Source organism: Scyliorhinus torazame, chromosome 13 (genome assembly GCF_047496885.1).
Source record: "Scyliorhinus torazame isolate Kashiwa2021f chromosome 13, sScyTor2.1, whole genome shotgun sequence".
NCBI lineage: Eukaryota > Metazoa > Chordata > Chondrichthyes > Carcharhiniformes > Scyliorhinidae > Scyliorhinus > Scyliorhinus torazame.
Genome location: NC_092719.1, coordinates 190,618,582 through 190,641,262, shown reverse-complemented (window position 1 = coordinate 190,641,262; position 22,681 = coordinate 190,618,582). Strand labels below are relative to the sequence as shown.

At 45.3% G+C, this 22,681-nt stretch overlaps 1 protein-coding gene across 6 annotated transcripts in view; it reads left to right on the top strand.

The window, feature by feature from the left end:
* The window catches only part of LOC140388452 (POC1 centriolar protein homolog A-like), a 180,262-nt gene that overhangs the window by 62,062 nt on the left and 95,519 nt on the right, over window positions 1-22,681 (top strand). For all 6 annotated transcript variants that reach the window (XM_072472612.1, XM_072472609.1, XM_072472608.1 and 3 more), the window contains one exon: window positions 11,710-11,778. In XM_072472612.1, coding sequence (XP_072328713.1) covers window positions 11,710-11,778 — 69 coding nt within the window. The remainder of the gene's footprint in view (window positions 1-11,709; window positions 11,779-22,681) is intronic.

Below are 22,681 nucleotides of genomic sequence, written 5' to 3'. Positions count from 1 at the left end.
CTCTTTACAGCAAGTATTCATGTGTCTGCGAACTGTATTTAAAAGTGGATTGTGACCTGAGATGGGTTTTGTTGGAGTGGTGATAAAGATAGCAGTTAGGATTGTTTCATTGCATTGGTAAGCATTGTTGAATTGAAAGCTATTTGTCTTTGTGATAAAGTTAGCATTACTGTGTTGGTAATAAAGTTTGTTTTAATGTACCATGCCCCTATTAGTGTGTGAAATCACTCCTGGAACAAAGTATCCTTTCCTCACAGTCTTACAAAATTAAAATAAAATATTAGGGTTTCTGCCTGGTATCCTAGCAACTGTTGGGGTCTGGTCCGGGATCGTAATAAAAGACAGACTCTTTAAATTACTATGGAAAAAGGCTGTTCTGGGCGTCACTTTTTCTTTCCACGAGAACATGCCCAATTTTGTCAGTATTAATTGAGCATCATTGGAGCCTTTCAAGATCAGCAGCAGGGTAAAGCAGGGCCGCGTCCTTTGACATATTTTTCTCTATGTTGCCATTATACACTCTCAGCAGTTCAAATGAGAGTGTCTACTTGCATGCCAGAGCCGATGGCAAGCTGTTCAGCTTGGCAAGAGTGTGTGCCAAAGTGTGTAATCTCCGAGTTCATAAGTTCATATTTGCTGATGATACAGAAGTTCACTTGCAATAGCCTGTAGATCAGTTTTCATGAACGTCCATGATGTTTGGACTGACGATCAATGTCTGGAAGACCAAAGTTATGCGTAGAGACTCCAACTTCTATCAACATCGACAATCTCATTCTGAGGTCATTGGCAACTTCATATACGTTGAATCAACAATAATCAGCAACCTGTACTGATGCTGAAATCAGCATGTAGATTGTCAAGTCCGTAGCTGCCATGTTGAATTTGAGAATGGACCAACAGTAAACTAACCAAAAATACAAAGCTCCCTGTGTACTAGGCTTGTGTTCTCAGTACCTATCTTTATAGTAGTGAGACACAGACAACTTATGTAAGACAAGAAAAGCGTCTGAACATCTTACACTTCTGCCTCAGACAAATATTTATTTGGACATCTCCTGGCAAGACAGAGTGACGAAATATGGAAGTACACTAGTCTGTAGGGATTCCTAGCATTTCTGCCCTTTTGAGTCAGCGGCAACTCTGTTGGCTTGTTCATGTGAGCCTAATGAATGATAACTGCATCCCCAAAGACATGGGCCGGGATTCTGCAATCCCGTGGCTGGTCAGAGAATCGCCGGGGGTCCGCCAGAATCACACCATGCCGCTCCGACGCCGGGCCGCCGATTCTCCGGCGACCGGAGAATCAGCGCCAATTGCGCCCGTGGGGTCGCTGCCGCGCCGGTCGGAGGCCATTGAAAGCGCCCCCCCAGGGGATTCTCCACGCCTTGACAGGCTGAGTGCCCGCCTGCGTACGTCCCGTATGGTCCTACCCGGCGGAACCTCGGAGTTCTGGCCGTGGGGGCCGTCCTGGTGGGGGGGTGGGACTATCCGACTCCGGAGGGGGCCTCCACGGTGGGGCCTCTGATTGGTGGGCGGGCTAATTCCGTGGGGAGTCTATGTTCCTCCGCGCCAGGCCCCTGTAAGGCTCCGCCATATTGCCCGGGGGCCGGTGCGGACATGACAACCCTCGCGCATGCACGGACCCGCGGGGCGCATGCGCGGACCCGCGCTGGCTGTGGCGCGCATGCACGGACCCTTGCCGGCTTTCGGGCGTCGGGCCAGCAGACACCACTCCGCCGCCCTATTAGCCCCCTAGGAAGGGGTGAATGCCTGGGCCTGGAGGCCCTTTGACGCCGCAGTTGCTCACGCAACTTTTGACGCCGCCGTCAGAACTTGGCTGCGGGATCCGAGAATCCCAGCCATTTTCTATAGTGAGCTTTCTATCGGCACGAGACCAACAAGATGGCCATGTACACCATACAAGGATAGCTGCAAGTAAGACTTACATTGAAAGGGGTCATAGTTGATACATGGGTCTTCTCGGTAAACTAGATTGCCTGGAGGTAAGCAGTGAGAAAGAGTGTGGAAGAAGCAGAGGGCAAAAGAAATGACTAGATGGTGCATTAGAGACCCTGCCAAAAGAATGAATATTGGTCGACCTCGGGCCAAAGCCATTCATCTGTGCTAGTTGCAGAAGGGACTGCCACTTGTGAATCAGTCTCTACAGTCGCGACAGGCATGTTCAATACAGAAGTGATGTTCACCTTGGGTGCAGTCTGTTGTCTCCAAAGGCAGACAGATGCCAATATACATAATACTGACCATAAAAGAGCAAAATTAGTAGCGGAGAGCAAATTTAAAGAATAAGCTTGCTTTCTGGTCGTTGGTGATTCCAGATTCCTGGGTTTAAACAAATAAATTACTGATTCAATTTTACATTTTTAAAACTTGTTTGGTGCCATTTTCTCATTGATCGATAGTTTTCCTTACCTGTCTGGTGAACTAAATGCTAGATTCACCCTCCTTTGGTAACCATTAGTTAAGAGTGATTTTAACTAGCCATGATTTTGTTTGCACAGTGGATGCTTTTGTGGTGTAACAGCTACTTTTCATGTGTGATTTTATATGTTGTGAACTATGTGTGAGATTTTTATATATTTTTAATTAATGAAAAGTCTTGTGAATACTCTGTACTTCTGTAAACACTAGGTGTGCTATTTGTGTCCTGATATTTAAATTGTGTTTAATGATAAAGCGCAATCAATATTTTATTTGGTCGTCAGTCAGCTTGGTTTGTAAGTTCCCCTGCCATCAGTCTGAAATGCTGTTCATAAAGTATTTGCAGTCAGCAGACTTTTCCCACAGGTACCCTGCTGGCAACAGTATTTAACATTTTAATTGATCATTAATCTGCTGGTTCCCCATAGGGAACAGTGTTTAATCCATTACTGGACCTCACCAGGTTTCTGGCCATCTACTGAGAATAACATTTAGAAATGTTCTTTGGCGATCATCTGCCTTTGCCTTTTTTTAGTGCCAATGCAGTCAGTCACATTCTGAGTGAATTAGTCTTGCTGCCAGTGTTTATAGTTCTTTTTAGTCACAGAATCGCAGAATTGTTATGGCGACCCATTGTGCCTGCACTGGCCCTCCGAATGAGCATTGTGACTTAGTGCCATTCTCCACCTTTTCCCTGTAACTCTGCACATTGTTTCTATTCTAATGATCATCTAATGGCCTCTTGACTTCCTCTGTGAAACCTGCCTCCACCACACTTTCAGGCTTTGCTTCCAGATCCGAACCACTCACAGAGTGGAAGACTTTTTCCTCACATCACGTTTGCTTCTTTCACAAATCAATTTGAATCTGTGCCTTCTCATTTTAGGAGCGAGAACCGTTTCTCCCTATTTACTTTGTCTGGCCCCTCTTGTGATTTTGAACGTCGCTGTCAAATATCTTAGCCTTCTCCTCTCCAAGGAGAACTTCTCCAATCTATTTTCGAAACTTTCTTATCTCTCGAACCATTTTTGTAAACCTCTTCTGCACTTTCTCCAATACATTCACATCCTTAATAAAGTGTGGCACTCAGAACTATGCACAATACTCCAGCTGAGGTCTAACTAGTGTGCTACACAAGTTTACCATAACCTCCTTGCACTTGTACTCTGTGCCTCTATTAACAAAGCATTTGCTCTATTAACTGCTCTCGTCACCTGCCCTGCTGCCTTTAATGACTTATGCACACCCACTCCTGCACACTCTTGAACCTCTTATTTTATATTATCTCTTCGTGTTCTTCCTACTAAAATGAATCACCTCACACCTCTCTCCATTGAACTTCATCTGCCACCTATCTGCCCACTCTTTCACCTTGTCTATATCCTTTTGAAGTTCTACACTGTCTTTCTCACAATATACAGTGCTTCCAAGTTTTGTATCATCAACAAACATTCCCAAGATTGAGATCATTACTATATATCATGAACAGCAAGGGTCCCAATACTGACGCTCGAGAAACTCCATTACAAACTTTCCTCCAGCCTGAAAAATATTCATTAACCTTTACTTCCTGTTTCTTATTCCTCAGCCAATTTTGTATCCATGTTACTACTATTCCTTTTATTCCATGAGCTATAACATTTCTCATAAGTCTGTTGTATAGCAGTGTATCAAATGTCTTTTGGAAGTCCATGTACACCACATCAATAACATTACCCTCATTAACCCTTTCTATTACCTCTTCAAAAAAACTCCAAGTTAAACACGATCTTCTCTTAATAAATCCATGCTTACTCTTCTAATCAGCCGACATTTTTCCATGTGACTAGTAATTCTATCTTGAATAATTGTTTCTAGAAGCTTTCCCACCACTGAAGTTAAAATTTCTGGTCTGTAATTGCTGGGGTTATCCTTACAACCTTTTTTGAACAAGGGAGTAACGTCTACAATTCTCCAGTCCTCTGGCACCTCCCCTGAGTCTAAGGAAGCTGAAAGGTTATTCTCAGTTTATCCCTGTAATTTTCACTCTCAGGGTGGTGCAGTGGTTAGCACTGCTGCCTCACGGCGACAAGGACCCAGGTTTGGTCCCGGTCCCGGGTCACTGTCCATGTGGAGTTTGCACATTCTCCCCATGTTTGCATGAATCTCACTGCCACAACTCAAAGATGTAGGGGGTAGGTGGATTGGCCACGCTAAATTGCCCTTTAATTGGAAAAAAGAATCGGGTACTCTAAATTTAAAAAAAAAAAAAGTAATTTCCACTCTCGTGTCCTTCAGTATCCTTGGGTGCATCTTAGCTGGTCCTGGTGCCTTGTCTGTTTTTCATGCCAACAGTTTATCCAATGCCTCCTCCTAACCAATTTTGAACCCTTCTAGAGACAGCGTTTCCTCCTCTGCACCTGCTTTCTTGGTAAAGACAGATAAAAATAATTCATATAACACCTCAGCCATGCTCCCGCCTCCACGTGTAAATCTCCATTTTGGCCCTACTCCTTTTACTCCCTTATACTATTTTTGTGATGGAAGAAGACTTTGGGATTCCCCTTTATGTTGGCTGCATTCATGGTACTTCATAGAAGTAAACTAAAACTAAAGATCTTCATAGCACAGAAAGAGGCTGTTTGAATCGTTAGCTCTTAGTACTAGCTCTTTTCTAGAGCAATCCAAATAAGCCTTGGCCTCTTCATATATGTTATCACTTCCCATTTCAAATATGTATACACTTTTCCCCGTAAGGTGCCACTGCAAAACTTTACATAAAACAATTCTCCTAACCTTCTCCTAACCCTTGTCATTGCATTCTTAATGATAATCAGAAGTTGACGATCTCTTGTCATTATTTTTTAAAAATTCAGTTATGGAAGGTGGGTATCGCTGGCGAACCAGCATTTATTGCCCACTCCTAGTTGCCCTTGAGAAGGTGGTGGTGAGCTGCCTTGTTGAACCACTGCAACCCCTGAGGAGTAGGTACACCTACAGTGCAGTTAGAGAGGGTATTCCAATATTTTGACCCAGCGACAGTGAAGGGATGGCGATATATTTCCAAGTCAGGATGGTGAGTGACTTGCAGGGGAATTGAAGATGGTCATTGTTTGGTGTTTGCGGGAAGTATTACTTGCCACTTGTCAGCCTAAGCTTGGATATTGTCCAGATCTTTTGCTTCAGTAACTCAGGAGTCATGGATGGTGCTGAACATTGCGCAGTCAATAACGAACACCCCCACTTCTGACCTTATGATGAAGGAATGTCATTGATGAAGCAGCTGAAAATGGTTGGACCTAGGACACTATCCTGAGAAACGCCTGCAGTGATGTCTCAGAGCTGAGATGATCGACCTCCAACCACCACAACGATCTTCCAGCCAGTGGAGGGTTTTCCCCCTGATTGCCATTGACACCAGTTTTACTTGGGCTCCTTGATGCCACACCAAAGTCAAATGCTGCCTTTATATAGAACGCAGTCACTCTCGCCTCACCTTTGGAGTTCAGCTATTTTGTGCGTGTTTGAACCAAGGATGAAATGAGGTCAAGAGCTGAGTGACTAATACCTGGTAGAACACAAACTGAGCATCTGTGAGCAGGTTATTGCTGAGTGAAAGGGTAGCATGGTGGTTAACACAATTGGTCCACAGCTCCAGGGTCCCAGGTTCGATTCCCGGCTTGGTTCACTGTCTGTGCGGAGTCTGCACGTTCTCCCCGTGTCTGCGTGGGATTCCTCCAGGTGCTCTGGTTTCCTCCCACAGTCCAAAGATGTGCAGGTTAGGTGGTTTGGCCATTACAAATTGCCCTTAGTGTTGGGTGGGGTTACTGGGTTATGGGGATAGGGTGGAGATGTGGGCTTTGGTAGGGTGCTCTTTCAAAGAGCCGGTGCAGACTCAATGGGCCGAATGGCCTCCTTCTGCACTGTAAGTTCTATGAAATGCCACTCAGTGGCACTGTTGATGACTCCTTCCATCACTTTACTGTTGATTGAGAGTAGACTGATGGGATCTTGTTTCCTCTGTACATAGAATCCCGCTGGTTCAAAAGGAGGCCATTCAGCCCATCGAGTCTGCACCGACTCCTCAAATGAGAGGTCTACCAATACCCACTTCTCCCCCCTATTCCCACACCATAACCTGCACATCCATGGACACTAAGGGACAATTTATCATGGCCAATCCACTTAACCTGCACATCTTTGGACTGTAGGAGGAAACCGGAGCACCCAAAGGAAACCCACGCAGAAAAATAAATAAATCTTTATTAGTGTCACAAGTAGGCTTACATTAACACTGCAATGAAGTTACTGTGAAAAGCCCCAAGTGGCCACATTCCAGTGCCTGTTCGGGCACATGGAGGGAGAATCCAGAATGTTGAAATTACCTAACAACACGTCTTTCGGGACTTGTGGGAGGAAACCTGAGCACCCGGAGGAAACATACGCAGACACAGGGAGAACATACAAACTCCACATAGACAGTAACCCAAGCCGGAATTGAACCTGGGTTCCTGGCGCTGTGAGGCAGCAGTGCTAGCCACTGTGCCGCCCACGTCATGGCTGGGCAATTTTCCACATTGCCAGGTAAATACCACTGTTCTAGCTGTACTGGAACAGCTAGGCTAGAGGCGCAGAAAGTTCTGGAGCACAAATCTTCAGCACTATTGTTGCAATGTTGTCAGGGCCCATAGCCTTTGCGGTATCCAGAACCTTCAGCTGTTTCTTGACATCACATGAAATTAATCAAATTGCCTGAAGACTGACATCTGTGATGCTGGGGACATCCAGAGGGGGCCAAGATGGATCATTCACTCGGCATCTGGCAGAAGACTATTGTGAATGTTTCAGCCTTATCTTTTGCACTAATGTACTGGGCTCCTCCATCATTGAGGATGAGGATATTTGTGGAGCCTCCTCCTCTAGTGAGTTGTTTAATTGCCTTTACCATTCAAGGCTGGATGTGGCAGGACTGGAGAGTTTGGATCTGATCCATTGGCTGTGGAATTGCTTAGCTGTCTATTACTTGCTGATTACTCTGGCACTCGAGGAAGTAGTATTTCCCAGTTCCGTCTGTTCCAATTCATGATTAATTTCAATATCTTGTACTTCTTAGCTCCAGTGGGAATACAAAAGTATCTCAAATCTTCCCTCATATCTGTAGTTTCTTTTTTTTTTATCATCCAGAAGAATATATAATGTACTTTTAAATGTTAAATTTTTAAATACCTTCACCATCCTTTGAAATATCACCTTATGAATATGACTTTGCTTACTCAAAGTGAAAGCTTGGATATGAATGAATATGTTTGTGCTCAGATTGAATTTGTCAATTGGAAGGTCAGGGAAGATGATGAAGATTAACTGAGGAACATGAGAAAGAAAAGGAAATGTGTGCATGTTATCATTTTTAAACCTAATTCTACTTTGAAAAATAAGAGCGTTATCACTTTTTTTAAGAAATGAAGCTGTTATGAATAATAATGAATCTTCTTTTGCTAAGTATCCAGTGATATAATAAGCATTGGAAAAGAAAATATTGGATAGAACAATGCTCAGCAAGTATTTCAGAGTAGTGTTCTATGTACTTACAGAACAACTTGTTCTGAGAAATCTTCCAGCTGTATTTGTTTGTGTGGGTGAATGTGCTTGTTCCAGATTTGACATATGTTTTTGTCTGGCATCTCACTAGTATTCTGGGAGGGAACTGAGGAAGTGATAGATTAAAAGGGGAAGTGATAGTATTCCAGAAATATGCTTTGACGTAATAAGACCTCTGCTTCAGGCGCCTGGTATGTAAGATACCAGCTGATCATTGCTAGTTTACCCAGGGAGCAGGGCCAAGTTTGCATTCTTGTATATAATTATAACTTGATGGTCCTTCCTTTCCAAGGTTGGTGTTAACTGAGACCTTTTTGGTTTTGCACTGGTGACATTTTACAGCTGCTTTTCCATATATGCACTTGCTTGAATGAAAAGGATGATGAGTTATTTCAGTGTAAGAAAGTTTTAAATTTTACTGTTTGTTTAACACTTCATCATCTTCATTCTGTTTCAAGCTCATGGCACGTAATTTGTTTTATTTCACGAATTACGAGGTGACTTTCATAAGCATAATTAATGTATTAAGTATATAGAGGACATTCCTATTACTGACCTATGAAAGTTCTGTCGAAGATGTGAAAGACCCATAACTTATCGGTGCATTGAGGGCAGGGGAGTTGTTTTTCTGGATGAGTGAGCACTTAGTCACTGTTGAGATGGTCTGTTTATTCTCTTGGTTTGCATGGTAGTGGGACATTATGTTGCTTTGTATTCATTCTCCAACTATGTGCTACATGGAACAGCAGTTACTTCACGTACATCCCTCAAAAAGCACACTTGTATGAAATTATTGATCATAAACCACAGACCGAACTTAATGGTTGTAAAATTATTTTACCTTTGTAATGTTTTAATGTACAATTCAAATGCGGAAACAACAAGTCTTATTAATTTACATTATTTTTCTTTCACTGTCTTTTCACTTGACCCTCCAAATAGAGTACCTTTTCAGTTATTACATAGTTGCAAGGCGAGTATTATAATTGTTTGATTCATGTGTCACTGCTCAAGTCATATGCGACCATGTTTCAAATCGTTCCAAAACATTTTACATGGCACATTTGGAGAAAGTGTTCTGTTTTTAAAAAATTGCAATTAGTCATTTCAGAAATATCTGAAACTGTTGGAAGGCTTATTTAGTATGTTTAATAATTGTAACAATACAAATAGTGCGATATAAGTGTTTAATTGATCAATGATCAATAAAAAATATGAACTCCAGTTTTATTGTATGATGACTTATGTTGGTGCAGTTCTGTATTTTGCAAGCAAGATGTGATCTCCTCAAATAGTTCAAATTTTACCAATTAACAAGTTGTTAACAAATGTTAAAGCTTCCATGTGAATTTTCAGTTTGCTTGTTCAATGGGTATTGTGGCGATTTGAGACCATGCCATTTTGTTCAGTGAAAAGTCTCAGCGATGTACTAAATTCTGGAGGCTGGACTTTAGGGTTTGCCTGTCAGCTGCACATATTGGGACATCTGAGGTGTATGTCCATGATTTTACACTCATTAGAAGTTGTGGTAACATGACCATGTCTCCTGATGTTTCAGCAAATTGCATCTTTAATATCCATTTTAATAAGACTTGGAGGTATTTTAGTAAGTTCTACAACTAGAAAATTAGGATGACAGGTTTCAATTTAAGAGACTTCAATTGGCACATATATTTATCTATCATAGGAAGGGACCGGGTATTAATTTTTTTGCTACAGTCAACAGTACAAGTTGTTCAGTTTGTGAGACAGTTAGTTTTGAAAAAAGTGTACTTTTTTTTGTGCCTGTGTTGCTATTCAAAATTTAGAACTTTTAAAAGTTTTTTTTGATGATTTGAAGGTGTGATTTGCAGGTAATCTGGACAGTTACATTTCCAGTGCTAGAAAGGGAAGCAGTCAGTTTTGTAAATGAAGATTTGTGTTGTAGCTCTGTTGCATCAAAAGTCAGATTGACATGTATCCACCCAAAAACAGTCACTCACTCTTACACAAGGTTGGTCATGGAAGATGCATTTGATTCAATCTTCAACCACAACTATGTTCTAAAAGCTATTAAAATGTATTGTACTGGGCTAGTGGTTGATGGCCTGCTGGAATCAGAGAAGCCGTTATTGTATTAGAATGATTTCAAATTTGAAAATTCATTGCTCTAGTTCTAACAATTTAAAGCAATTTTGGCACCTTTTAAAGGGTTTGAAGTGAGATTGATCATCCTTTCCTGTTTCTGATCAGGAGCAATTAGTGCAGAGTGCATCTGAAGCACATATCACTACCACGACCCCTTTGAGTGCCTGATCTTCAGTTTGTTATAGATTTGATGTAGACACACACTGCGAGACTCTTGGGTGCAACAGAAAAATCCAAAGGAATTTCGACATGTATGGATCTTATAGGCAACAACAATCTTCAAAGGCAGGGATATTGGAATTTCCAGGAAAATAAATTGCAGGACTGTATATTGGGGGAGAATTTTCATCATGCAAATTACTGGGTATGGATGGCACATCCCAAATTCACTTTTAAATGCCAGAAGATCTAAGTTGCCTGTTGGAGGTCTTCATCTTTACGCTGTCCCTTGTGAATATGTTTGTGTTCCTGGGTCATTGCTAGGATAGGATCTGGCGCCCTATTGCCAGTTGTATGTCTAGGAGTGAGTTGGTAAGAGGGCCGTGTCATGTTATTGAGCAGAGGTGGAGAACCAGAGAAATTGAGTGTGGATGTGAAGAATAATGGTGAACGAATAGGGAAAGTTTGACTTGATTATTTATTCTACACAAGATTCACAGAATAGTTGTATGGCAGCTTTTTGTTAGGGAAACTGATGTGGCTCAGGAGAGGGCCAGGTTACTTTCTTCAGTAGTCCTAAAAGACTTGTGGTTGTTTGGCCTCATTTAACTCCAAATAAGGCATATTGCAAAAGGCTGAGCATGGTGGCAAAGTGCTGAATTTAAACTCCAATCCTATGAAAAAGATGAACAGCATTTGCTAACATTTATTGAAGGGACAAAACCATTTTTATTGTTAATATCAACCTGCCCCTTTCGAAAGAAGCACCTAAACAGCAAATTATAGGGCAGCACAGTGGGCTAGCCCTGTTGCCTCACGGCGCCGAGGTCCCAGGTTCGATCCCGGCTCTGGGTCACTGTCCGTGTGGAGTTTGCATATTTTCCCCGTGTTTGCGTGGGTTTTGCCCCCACAACCCAAAAGATGTGCAGGCTAGGTGGATTGGCCATGCTAAATTGCCCCTTAATTGGAAAAACTGAATTGGATACTCTAAATTTATATAAAACAAAACAGCAGATTATGAGGCAGTAACACTGGATTTTTATGGTGGCAGTTTATCTTTGATCTGCACTTAGTACAATTGGAGAAATCTGGATATAAAACCTTCTGATGTTAAATGGCACATATTTACATTGCTGCACCCTTTTTGAACATAGTCAGGTTCGGACACCCACAGTGTAATTTTGATAAAATGTTATTTGGGAGCAGGATAAGAGCCTAGAGTAGGATTTCATGTTGCTGACCCTGTTTAGGAGCACGGCAGAGGAAGCACTCATTATGTAAACTATTTCAGCTTTATATGTATACCAACAGTAAACATTTGTGGTGAGATTTATTCTGGGTATTATTCTGAATGAAATTTGGATAAAAAGTAATTACGTTCAATTTCTTGTTTTCTGTTTAAAGGGTCCAGCTACTTGTGTTGCTTTTTCTAGTGCAGGGGACTTCTTTGCTTCAGGTGGCTCAGATGAACAGGTGGGTATCTATTGCAATTCTTCTTTTTACTGATGTGATTGAGGGACTGTCATTTAAAATGTCCTAATAAACGTTTCTTGTATTTAAGATGTAATTTTCTTTTAGCTTCTTAAAGCATTATTGGGACTTCTATCTTTTCTGAATACAATCTTAGTTGTAATTTATTCTTTTGCAAATACAAGTTTTTTGTTGCGCTATCTCAGTGGAGAGATGAAATATCATGTCAGCTTAGGACTTCCAATATTTTCCAAAGGGCTTGTATGTATTTGAATGCAAAAACCCCACCACTTCAGGCGATAATTTTTTCTCCATCTATTATACCCTTCCTCTCTCCTCTACTAAAGAATTTGATTTGTGCAAGTACATTGTCACGAGCATCGGTTATCCAGTCGTCCACTCCCCCTCTTTGAGGCTATTCTTTGAACCCAAGCATTGAGATTTGGGACTCTGGTTTCATAGAATTATAACAGCACAAAAGAAAGCCAGAAGATCCCGCCTATTGTGTCTGCAAGAGCAACTCGGATAGTCCCATGACCATGCCTTCACCTTTCCCCTTACCCCTATAGCCCTGTATTTCATTTATCTTCAGATAATTATCCAGTTATCCTTTTGAAAGCCATGATTGAATCTGCCACCACTATGTGCTCTGACTGCATTCCAGATCTATTTGCGGTGTAAAGAAAATGTTCCTAGTGTCACCTCTGGTTCTTTTGCAATCACTTTAAAATACAGTCCTTTGGTTCTTGATGCTTCTGTCAATAAGATAGTTTCTTCCTGTCTACTCTGTCCAGATCCTCATGATTTCGAACATCTCTATCAAATCTCCTATTTTTCTCTTCTCCAAGAAGGACATATCCAGCCTTTCCAGTCTGTCCGTGTAACTGAAGGCTCTCATGCCTGGAAGCATTCTCATAAATCTTCTACTGCACCAATGCCTTCAGCTTCTTCCTAAAGTCCAGAATTCAAAATCATATTCCTGTTGAGGCTGAATTAAAATTTGATAAAGGTTCACTATGATTTATTTGCTTTTGTACTTTATGCCTTTACATATAAAGCCCAAGATCCCCATATGCCTTATTAACAGCTTTGTCACTCTGCCGTGCCACCTTCGGTGATTTGTGCATGTATATTCCCAGGTTCCTCTGCTTCTGAAACCATTTTAAGATTGTATTCTTTATTTCATATTGCTTTTCCTCATCTAAGCAAAATGTATAGCTTAACACTTCTCAGGATTAAATTTCATCATATCTGCCAGTTCCACCAACCTGACTTTGGCCTCTTGAAGTCTATTACAATTCTCCTCACAGTTCACGTGTTTCCAAGTTTTGTGGCAACTGCAAATTTTGAAGTTGTGCCCTACACAGCCACATTTAGGATATTAGTATAGATCAAGAAATTAAGTGGAAGAATAGCAAACCTGGAGAACTCCACTATATTCCTTCACCCATTCCAAAAGTGAAACAGGAAAGATGGCCACACTATGGCTTAGTAGGGAAATTAGACATGGTATTAAATCCAAGGGAGAAGCATACAAATTGGCCAGGAAAAACAACAGGCTTGAGGATTGGGAGCAGTTTAGAATTCAGCAAAGGAGGAAGGAATTGATTAAGAAGGGGAAAATAAATTATGAGAGCAAGCTTGCGGGGAACATAAAAACTGACTGTAAAAATTTCTATAGATATGTGAAGAGAAAAAGTTTGGTGAAGATAAAAGTAGGCCCCTTACAGTCAGAAACAGGGGAATTTATAATGGGGAACAAAGAAATGGCCGACCAACTAAATACTTTGGTTCTGTCTTCACAAAGGAAGACACAGATTTTCAGGCAAGATAAGGAAGAAGGTAAAAGAGGAGGGGGTATTGCAATTTTGATCAGGGAATCAATTACAACAATAAGGAATGACGATACCTGAGAAGGCTCTTCAACTGAAGCCATATACGTAGAACTTAAAAATCAAAAAGGAGCAATCACATTGATGGGAGTGTTCTATAGGTCTCCTAACAGTCCGAGAGAAATAGAAGAGCAGATGTGTAGGCAAATTTCAGAGAAGTGTAAAAGTAAGAGAGTAGTGATAATGGGGGATTTTAACTTTCCCAATATTAACTGGGGTAGCCATAGCTTAAAACGTTTAAAGGGAGCGGAATTCTTAAAATGCATCCAGGAGAACATTTTAAGCAAGTACATAGAAAGTCCGACGAGAGAGGGGGCAGTCCTGGACTTAATTTTCTGAAACAAAGCTGGGCAGGTGGTTAAGGTATCAGTGCGAGAGCATTTTGCAGACAGTGATCATAACTCCGTTAGTTTCTAATTTAGGGGGGATGCCTTTTACGGTAGCGAGTGATAGGTTTAGGTACTTGGGGATTCAGGTAGCGAGGTAATGGACGGGGCTCCATAAGTGGAACTTTACGAAGCTGATGGAGGAGGCCAGGGAGGATCTTAAGAGGTAGGATACACTGCACTTAACGTTGGCGGGGAGGGTCCAAGTGGTGAAAATGAATATTCTGCCGAGGTTCTTGTTTTTCTTTCAGGCTCTCCCGATATAAAACATAGAACATAGAACATTACAGTGCAGTACAGGCCCTTCGGCACTCGATGTTGCGCCGACCTGTGAAACCACTCTAAAGCCCACTACACTATTCCCTTATCGTCCATATGTCTATCCAGTGACCATTTGAATGCCCTTCGTGTTGGCGAGTCCACTACTGTTGCAGGCAGGTCATTCCACGACCTTACTACTCTCTGAATAAAGAACCTACCTATGATATCTGTCCTATATCTATCTCCCCTCAATTTAAAGCTATGTCCCCTCGTGCTAGACATCACCATCCGAGGAAAAAGGCTCTCACTGTCCACCCTATCCAATCATCTTGTATGCCTCAATTAAGTCACCTCTTAACCTTGTTCTCTCTAACGAAAACAGCCTCAAGTCCCTCAGTCTTTCCTCATAAGATCTCCCCTCCATACCAGGCAACATTCTGGTAAATCTCCTCTGCACCCTTTCCAATGCTTCCACATCCTTCCTATAATGCGGCGACCAGAATTGCACGCAATACTCCAAATGCGTCCGCGCCAAAGTTTTGTACAGCTGCAACATGACCTCATGGCTCCGAAACTCAATCCCTCTACCAATAAAAGCTAACACACCGTACACCTTCTTAACAACCCTCTCAAACTGGGTGGCAACATTCAGGGATCAATGTACATGGACACCGAGATCTCTGCTCATCCACACTGCCAAGAATCTTACCATTAGCCTAGTACTCTGTCTTCCTGTTATTCCTTCCAAAATGAATCACACTTTACTGCATTAAACTCCATTTGCCACCACTCAGCCCAGCGCTGCAGCTTATCTATGTCCCTCTGTAACTTGTAACATCCTTCTGCACTGTCCACAACTCCACCGACTTTAGTGTCATCTGCAAATTTACTCACCCATCCTTCTACGTCCTCCTCCAGGTCATTTATAAAAATGACAAACAGCAGTGGCCCCAAAACAGATCCTTGTGGTACACCACTAGTAACTGGACTCCAGTCTGAACATTTCCCATCAACCACCACCCTTTGTCTTCTTCCAGCTAGCCAATTTCTGATCCAAACTGATCTTTATACCAAAGGCCTTTTTTCGGAAAGTGGACACAATCTTCTCTGACCTTGTATGGGCGGGGAAGATGCCGAGGGTGGGAAGGACCCTGCTACAGAGGCAGCAGTGGGGGGGGGGGTTGGCGTTGCCAAACTTGCTTCATTATTATTGGGCGGCGAATGTGGACAAGGTGCGGCGGTGGTCGGAAGGGGTAGAGTGGGTTAGGAAGGAGGAGGAATCTAGTAAGGGGTCTAGTTTGAGGGCTATTGTGACGGCAGCATTGCCAATGGCTCCGAATAGGTATTCAGGGAGCCCAGTGCTGCAGTCCAAGGTGACGATATGGAATCAGCTGAGGAGGCATTTTAGGGCGGAAGGGATGTCGGTGCTATCGCCGCTGTGCGAGAATCATGAGTTTGAGCCGGGAGGGGATGGATAGTGTATACAGGAGGTGGGGCTGGTCAATGTGAGGGATTTGTATTTGGAAGAAGTGTTTGCCAGTCTGGAGGAGCTAAGGGAGAGGGTAGAGCTGCCGAGGGGTAGTGAGTTCAGGTATCTACAGGTTAGGGACTTTGCGTGAAAAGTCTGGAGGGGGTTCCCTAGGTTGCCGGGATACACGCTGCTGGAGCGACTGCTGCTTCCGGATGTGAAAGGGGAGGGGAGAATTGTGGATATATATAAGTGGCTGGGGGAGCAGGGAGGCGAGCGGGAGGTGAAGATCAAGGAGAAATGGGAAGCGTAGTTGGGAATGGAGGTAAATTGGGGGGTATGGAGTGAGACACTGCGGAGGGTTAACGGGACCTCCTTTTGTGCAAGGATGAGCCTGATACAGTTCAAGGTGGTGCACAGGGTGCATATGACTCTGGTGAGAATGAGTGGGTTCTTTCCGGGGGTAGCAGATGAGTGTGAGAGGTGTGGGCGGGGGCCAGCGAATCATGCGCACATGTTTTGGGGTTGTGAAAAATTGGGAAGATTCTGGGCGAGAATGTTCGCGGTCTTAGCCAGGATAGTGGAAGAGGGAGTGGACCCGGACCCTTTGGTGGCGATATTTGGGGTTTCAGAGAAGCTGGAGCTCATGGAGAGGAGGAAGGCCGATGTCTTGGCCTTCGCCTCTCTGATTGCACGGCGACAAATATTGCTGGAGTGGCGGTCGGCATCGCCACCGGGGGTAGCAGCATGGTTGGGTGACCTGTATGACTTCCTGCGGTTAGAGAAGATAAAGTATGAGTAAAGGGGCTCAGCAGGGGAGTTTGAGAAAAGGTGGGGGATGTTTGTGACCGTGTTTGAGGTGCTGTTCGCCGCAGGAGAGTGGGTGATGGGGAGGGGGGGTGAATAGGGAGAGAAATCTGTACAAACTGTATAGTTGATTGTTGGGAAGAATGTTTCCTGGGGTGTTTATTTTCTGTAACCTACTTTGATACTAGTTTGAATAAAATGCGTTAAAAAAATTATTTTTTAAATAACTCCGTTAGTTTCTGGATTGTTATTGAAAAGGACAAGGATGGGCCTGAGATCAAAGTTCTAAACGGGGGAAGGTCAATTTTAACAAGATTGGATATGATTTGGCCAGAGTCGACTGGGAGCAGCCACTTTTAGGTAAATCTGTGACAGAACAGTGGTACGCATTCAAGAAGGAAATGGGGTGGGTGCAGGGCCAACATGTTCCAATCAAGAAAAAAGGTGGGACCAACAGATCCATTGAACCCTGGATATCACGAGATGTACAGCTCAGAATAAGGAGAAAAAGCCAGATATCGAGGGTTCAAATAGCAGAATCTCTATAGGTGTATAGAAGGCGCAAAAAGGAACTTTAAAAGGAAATTACGAGAGCAAAAAGGGGGCATGAAAGGTTACTGGCAAGTAAAATAAAGGAAAATTCCAAGTTTTACAAGTATAGTAAGGTTAAAAGGATAACTAGGGAATGAGTAGGATCCAGTAGGGGCAGCACGGTAGCATGGTGGTTAGCACAATTGCTTCACAGCTCCAGGGTCCCAGGTTCGATTCCCGGCTTGGTTCACTGTCTGTGCGGAGTCTGCACGTTCACCCCATGTCTGCATGGGTTTCCTCCGGGTGCTCCGGTTTCCTTCCACAGTCCAAAGATGTGCAGGTTAGGTGGATTGGTCATGCTAAAATTGCCCTTCATGTCCAAAATTGCCCTTAGTGTTGGGTCGGGTTACTGGGGTATGGGGATCGGGTGGAGGTGTGGGATTGAGTAGGGTGCTCTTTCAAAGAGCCGGTGCAGACTCGATGGGCCGAATGGTCTCCTTCTGCACTGTAAATTCTATGATTCATCTATGATGATTCAGTAAGGACCACAGTGATAATTTATGTGTGGAGCTTGGGGGATGTAGGTAGATTTCTAAATGAATAGACTTGTGAGAGGGATGATGTGCATCTAGAAATCAGTGAGAAGGACTGTAATAAAATTAAAGAGATTAACATAGACAGATAAGAGGTTGTGAGTGGTCTGACAGGCTTAAAAGTGGACAAATCTCAATGGCCAGATGAAATGAATCCCAGTCTGTTGAGTGAGGCAAGAGAGGAAATAGCAGGGGTGCTGACAATAATTTTCAATTCCTCTCTGGCCACAGGAGTCCAGAAGAATGAGGGGGGAATCTCATAATCTATAAAATTCTAACAGGACTAGACAGGGTAGATGCAAGAAGGATGTTCCTGATAGTGAGGGTTTCCAGAACCAGGGATCATAGTCTGAAGATATGGGGTAGACTATTTAGTACTGAGATGAGGAATTTCTTTACCAGAGAGTGGTCAGCCTGTGGAATCTGCTGCCACAAAAAGAAGTTGAGGCCAAAATATTGTGCGCTGGATTCTAAGCAGAGCTCCCAATGTGGCAGAGAGTCCAGCCACAGGGAAAAAACGGGATGGGCGCCTTTCCAATGCTCCGGTCTCCTGCTGGTGGCAGCATCAACATTCAAGCCCCTCGCCAGATGGAGGATGCAAATTGGTCAAAATTACCAATTTTACGACAGAAAAACTGGCGCCACACCTGGACCGATTCCGCTACTGTTGGGGGGCTAGCACCGGTGCCACGTGGAACACAATCAATTCCAATGAAAAACGTTGCGGGATTCGCCGGGTCCATGATCGACAATCGAGAGGCTGTCAAGCTGCAGCTGCATATACACATTACAATCTCCACACACACTCATCCCAGCCAACGAGGTGGCACTGGTTGTGCTGGAGCGTGCCCATACAGCTGATGAGTTGGCTGGGGCCAGAGGGCACCCAAGGGGGGGCCTGGGGGACACCGATACTAGCTGTGGCCCTAAGTTCACAGTGGTCTGTTAGCGTTGTGTGCAGGTGCATGGCTGCGGCAATGGTGTTCCCTGCCCGTCCACCACGACCCCAGAGCCCACCTCCTGGCCACCCCCCACTACTCCCCCCAACCCTGGCAGAAACCCCCCTGGCCAGCGGCACAACTGTCAGCAAACTATGGCATGTTGCACACTTTCCTGTACCCCCTCTCCATCAGCAGCCGCCAAGCCGGTTTCACGATTTTTAAAAGCACAAGTGAACCGCGCCATGAGGAACTCAGCCCATCGGAGGCGGAGAATTGCGGCGGCCCCAGAGAATGCTGGGTCAGGCCCGCTAATGATATGCAAACGGTGTCTATTGTACGTGCGTTCCGCAAGTCATTGTCGCCACTCTAGAGCTGCTGGAGCATTGCGATTTGGCATCAAATCGGTTCCTGCAGCAATTTTGGCGCGGAACCGATTCTCCGCCCAATCGCCTTTCCCGATTTTGGCGCCAGATGAAGGAGAATCCCGCCCATATTCTCCCGAACTGAGTATCCTGCCCTGTATGTTTTCAAGAAGCAGGTGGATATAGCACTTGGAGCCAAGGGGATCAAAAGATATGGGGGAAAGGCAGGATCAGGCTATCGTATTGGATGATCAGCCCATGATTATGATCAGCTCATAATTTACAGCAGAGCAGACTCGAAGGGCAGAATGGCTTCCTCCTGCTCCTGTTTTCTATGGTTCTATAAACAACTGTTCATCATTACTGTTGGTTCCCTGCTGTCAGGATATCCAGGTGAACATCATAGCACATACATACATACTGATGGACAGATCAACGGACCAATCAACACACACACAACACGACAGCCAATCACAGGCAAGAGCATACACAGTACAAAACAGGGAACACAACACTTCCTGTGCACTCGAGGACGAGACAGCTCAGGGCACAGAGCTCATAGCAAGCCACTCAGACATCCACCATGTGCTGAGTGCCACTACAAGATAGAATTAGGAGTAGGTCCACAGATTCAAGTGTTATGATCGAACCTCAGTAAACAGTATACAACTGTAAATAGATGAGTTGTACCATTCGCAACCGTTTTGGTTAGTCTGTGTAGCAGAGTACCCAACACTTCATAGTACCAGGAGTAACTGTGGTACCTACCTACAAATCCTCCGGAATCGGCCATCCTGTGCCATGGACACCGTCAACACACCGCAGCCGCTGCAAGTCGCTGGGAACCTCGGCGTTAATTGGAAGCTGTTCAAACAGCGCTTCCAGCTCTTTCTGGAAGCCAACGAAAAGGAGAGCGCCTCGGACACCAGAAAGATCGCAATCCGCCTCACCACGGCAGGTCAACACGCCATCCATGTCTACAACTCCCTGGTGTTCGCGGAAGGTGAAGACAAGACCAAATACAAGACGGTCCTTCTCAAGCTCGACCAACACTTCAGCGTCGAGATCAACGAGAGCTTCGTGAGGTATCTCTTCCAGCAGCGCCTGCAAGGTAAGGATGAGCCCTTTCAGTCATTCCTTACGCATCTCCGTATACTTGCGCAGTCCTGCGGTTACGACACCACCTCCGATTCCATGATTCGGGACCAGATCGTTTTTGGGGTCACCTCTGGCACCCTACACCAGCAGCTCTTAAAAATAAAAGGCCTCACCTTAGCCTCCGCAATCGAAGCCTGTGTCGAAAACGCGACTAGCCGCTATACCCAGTTTCAGGCAGCCGAATCGGCGCGGCAGGGGTCCTACGCGGCCGTATCGGCGAGGCAGGCGTCCTACGAAGCCAAACGGGTCCAGGCGATCGAGTTCCTCCCGGCCAGCAGCCATTTTGCGCACTTTTCAAGGCCTCCCGCGCTTGTGCGCGGCAAAAACGACGGCAACACTGAGGAGCGTGATGCGCAGGCGCGCTCGACACAAGACCGAACTGCACATGCACGGTTGCGCAACGAACGCCATGACGTCACGACATGCGTCAACTGTAGAGCCGCACATTTAAAGCAGCAATGTCCCACAAGAACCCGACAATGCCTCTGCTGTGGCAAGGTGGGCCACTACGCTGCCTGCTGTCGAGCAGCTCAACCTGCCAATGTTCCACAATTCCGACAACCTCGCAGGGACGTGCGGACCATTCAGCCTCCTTACTACGAGTCGTGCCCAGACGACATCCAGACCAGTGACACAGACGACCGGGACGCCTTCCGTGTTGCGATCATTGATGGGAACCGAATGTCTCCAGCCAGGACCCACCAGCCGATGCAAGTCAACACTGTCAATCCGGGTGATGAATGGTGTGCCACCCTAACGGAATGGTGTGCCACCCTAACGGTCAACCGATCTCCGATAACGTTCCGTCTGGACACTGGCGCCTCCGCTAACCTCATAGCATGGTCAGCCTTCTACGCCATGAAGGTCAGACCACCGATTCGGCTGTCCCGTTGCAAGATGGTCGACTACAACGAGAATGTTATCCCGGCTATGGGATCCTGCCAGCTCCAGGTGACACACAACACACACACTGCCACACTCTCATTCAAGATAGTCGGATCATCGATGGACTCCCTGTTAGGCGCACAGGCATGCAAGACTCTCCACCTCGTGCAAAGAGCCCACACTCTGTCTCCGGAAGGCACACCCGACTTCCCGGATGCAGAGTTCAGGGCACAGCTCCAATCGCTCCTCGCCCACAACCAGGAGACATTCGAGGGCATGGGAACACTGCCCTACGCCTACAGAATTCGGCTCAAACCGGACGCCACCCCGGTCATTCACGCACCTCACAGGGTCCCAGTTCCACTCAAAGACCGCCTCAAGCAGCAGCTGCAGGATCTCCAGGACCAAGGAGTCCTATCCCTGGTCACGGAGCCCACGCCATGGGTCAGCTCCATGGTGTGTATTAAGAAGCCCCCGGCGAGCTCCGGATCTGCATTGATCCAAAAGACCTCAACCAGAACATAATGAGGGAACACTACCCCATACCCAAACGGGAAGAGATCACAAGCGAAATGGCCCGGGCTAAAATCTTCACAAAACTGGATGCCTCGAAGGGTTTTTGGCAGATCCAACTGGATCCGTCCAGCCGAAAGCTGTGCACCTTCAACACTCCTTTCGGCAGGTTCTGCTACAACAGAATGCCATTTGGCATCATCTTGGCATCCGAGGTCTTTCACAGGATCATGGAGCAGATGATGGAAGGCATCGAAGGGATGCGCGTCTACGTGGATGACGTCATCATCTGGTCCACCACACCACAGGAGCACATATATCGTCTCCAGCGCGTCTTTGCGCGCATACGCGAAAACGGCCTGCGCCTCAACTGAGCCAAGTGTTCTTTCGGCCAAACCGAGCTGAAGTTCCTGGAGGACCACATTTCCCGCTCAGGGGTCCGTCCGGATGCAGACAAGGTGAGCGCCATTACAGCCATGCCTCAGCCGGCAGACAAGAAAGCAGTGCTACGCTTCCTATGCATGGTCAACTTCCTGGGGAAGTTCATTCCCAACCTTGCCTCCCACACGACGGCTCTGCGCCACCTCGTCAAGAAGTCCATGGAGTTCCAGTGGCTGCCCACACACCAGCAGGAATGGGAGGAGCTCAAACTTAAGCTCACCACAGCACCGGTATTGGCGTTTTTCGACACATCGCGTGACACCAAAATTTCGACTGATGCCAGCCAGTCCGGCATTGGGGCGGTGCTCCTACAGCGGGTTGACACTGCGTCATGGGCCCCGGTCGCCTATGCCTCGCGGGCCATGACCCCCACAGAACAGCACTACGCGCAGATCGAAAAGGAGTGCCTGGGCTTGCTAACCGGGATAGACAAGTTCCATGATTACGTGTATGGTCTCCCCGGTTTACCGTTGAGACTGACCACCGCCCCCTGGTCAGCATCATTAATAAGGACCTGAACAAGATGACCCCTCGCCTCCAGCGCATCCTACTTAAACTCAGGAGGTATGACTTCCAACTGGTCTACACCCCGGGTAAGGACCTTATCATTGCGGATGCCCTATCTAGAGCAGTGAGCACACCGCCAGATTCGGAGGGGTTCGTCTGTC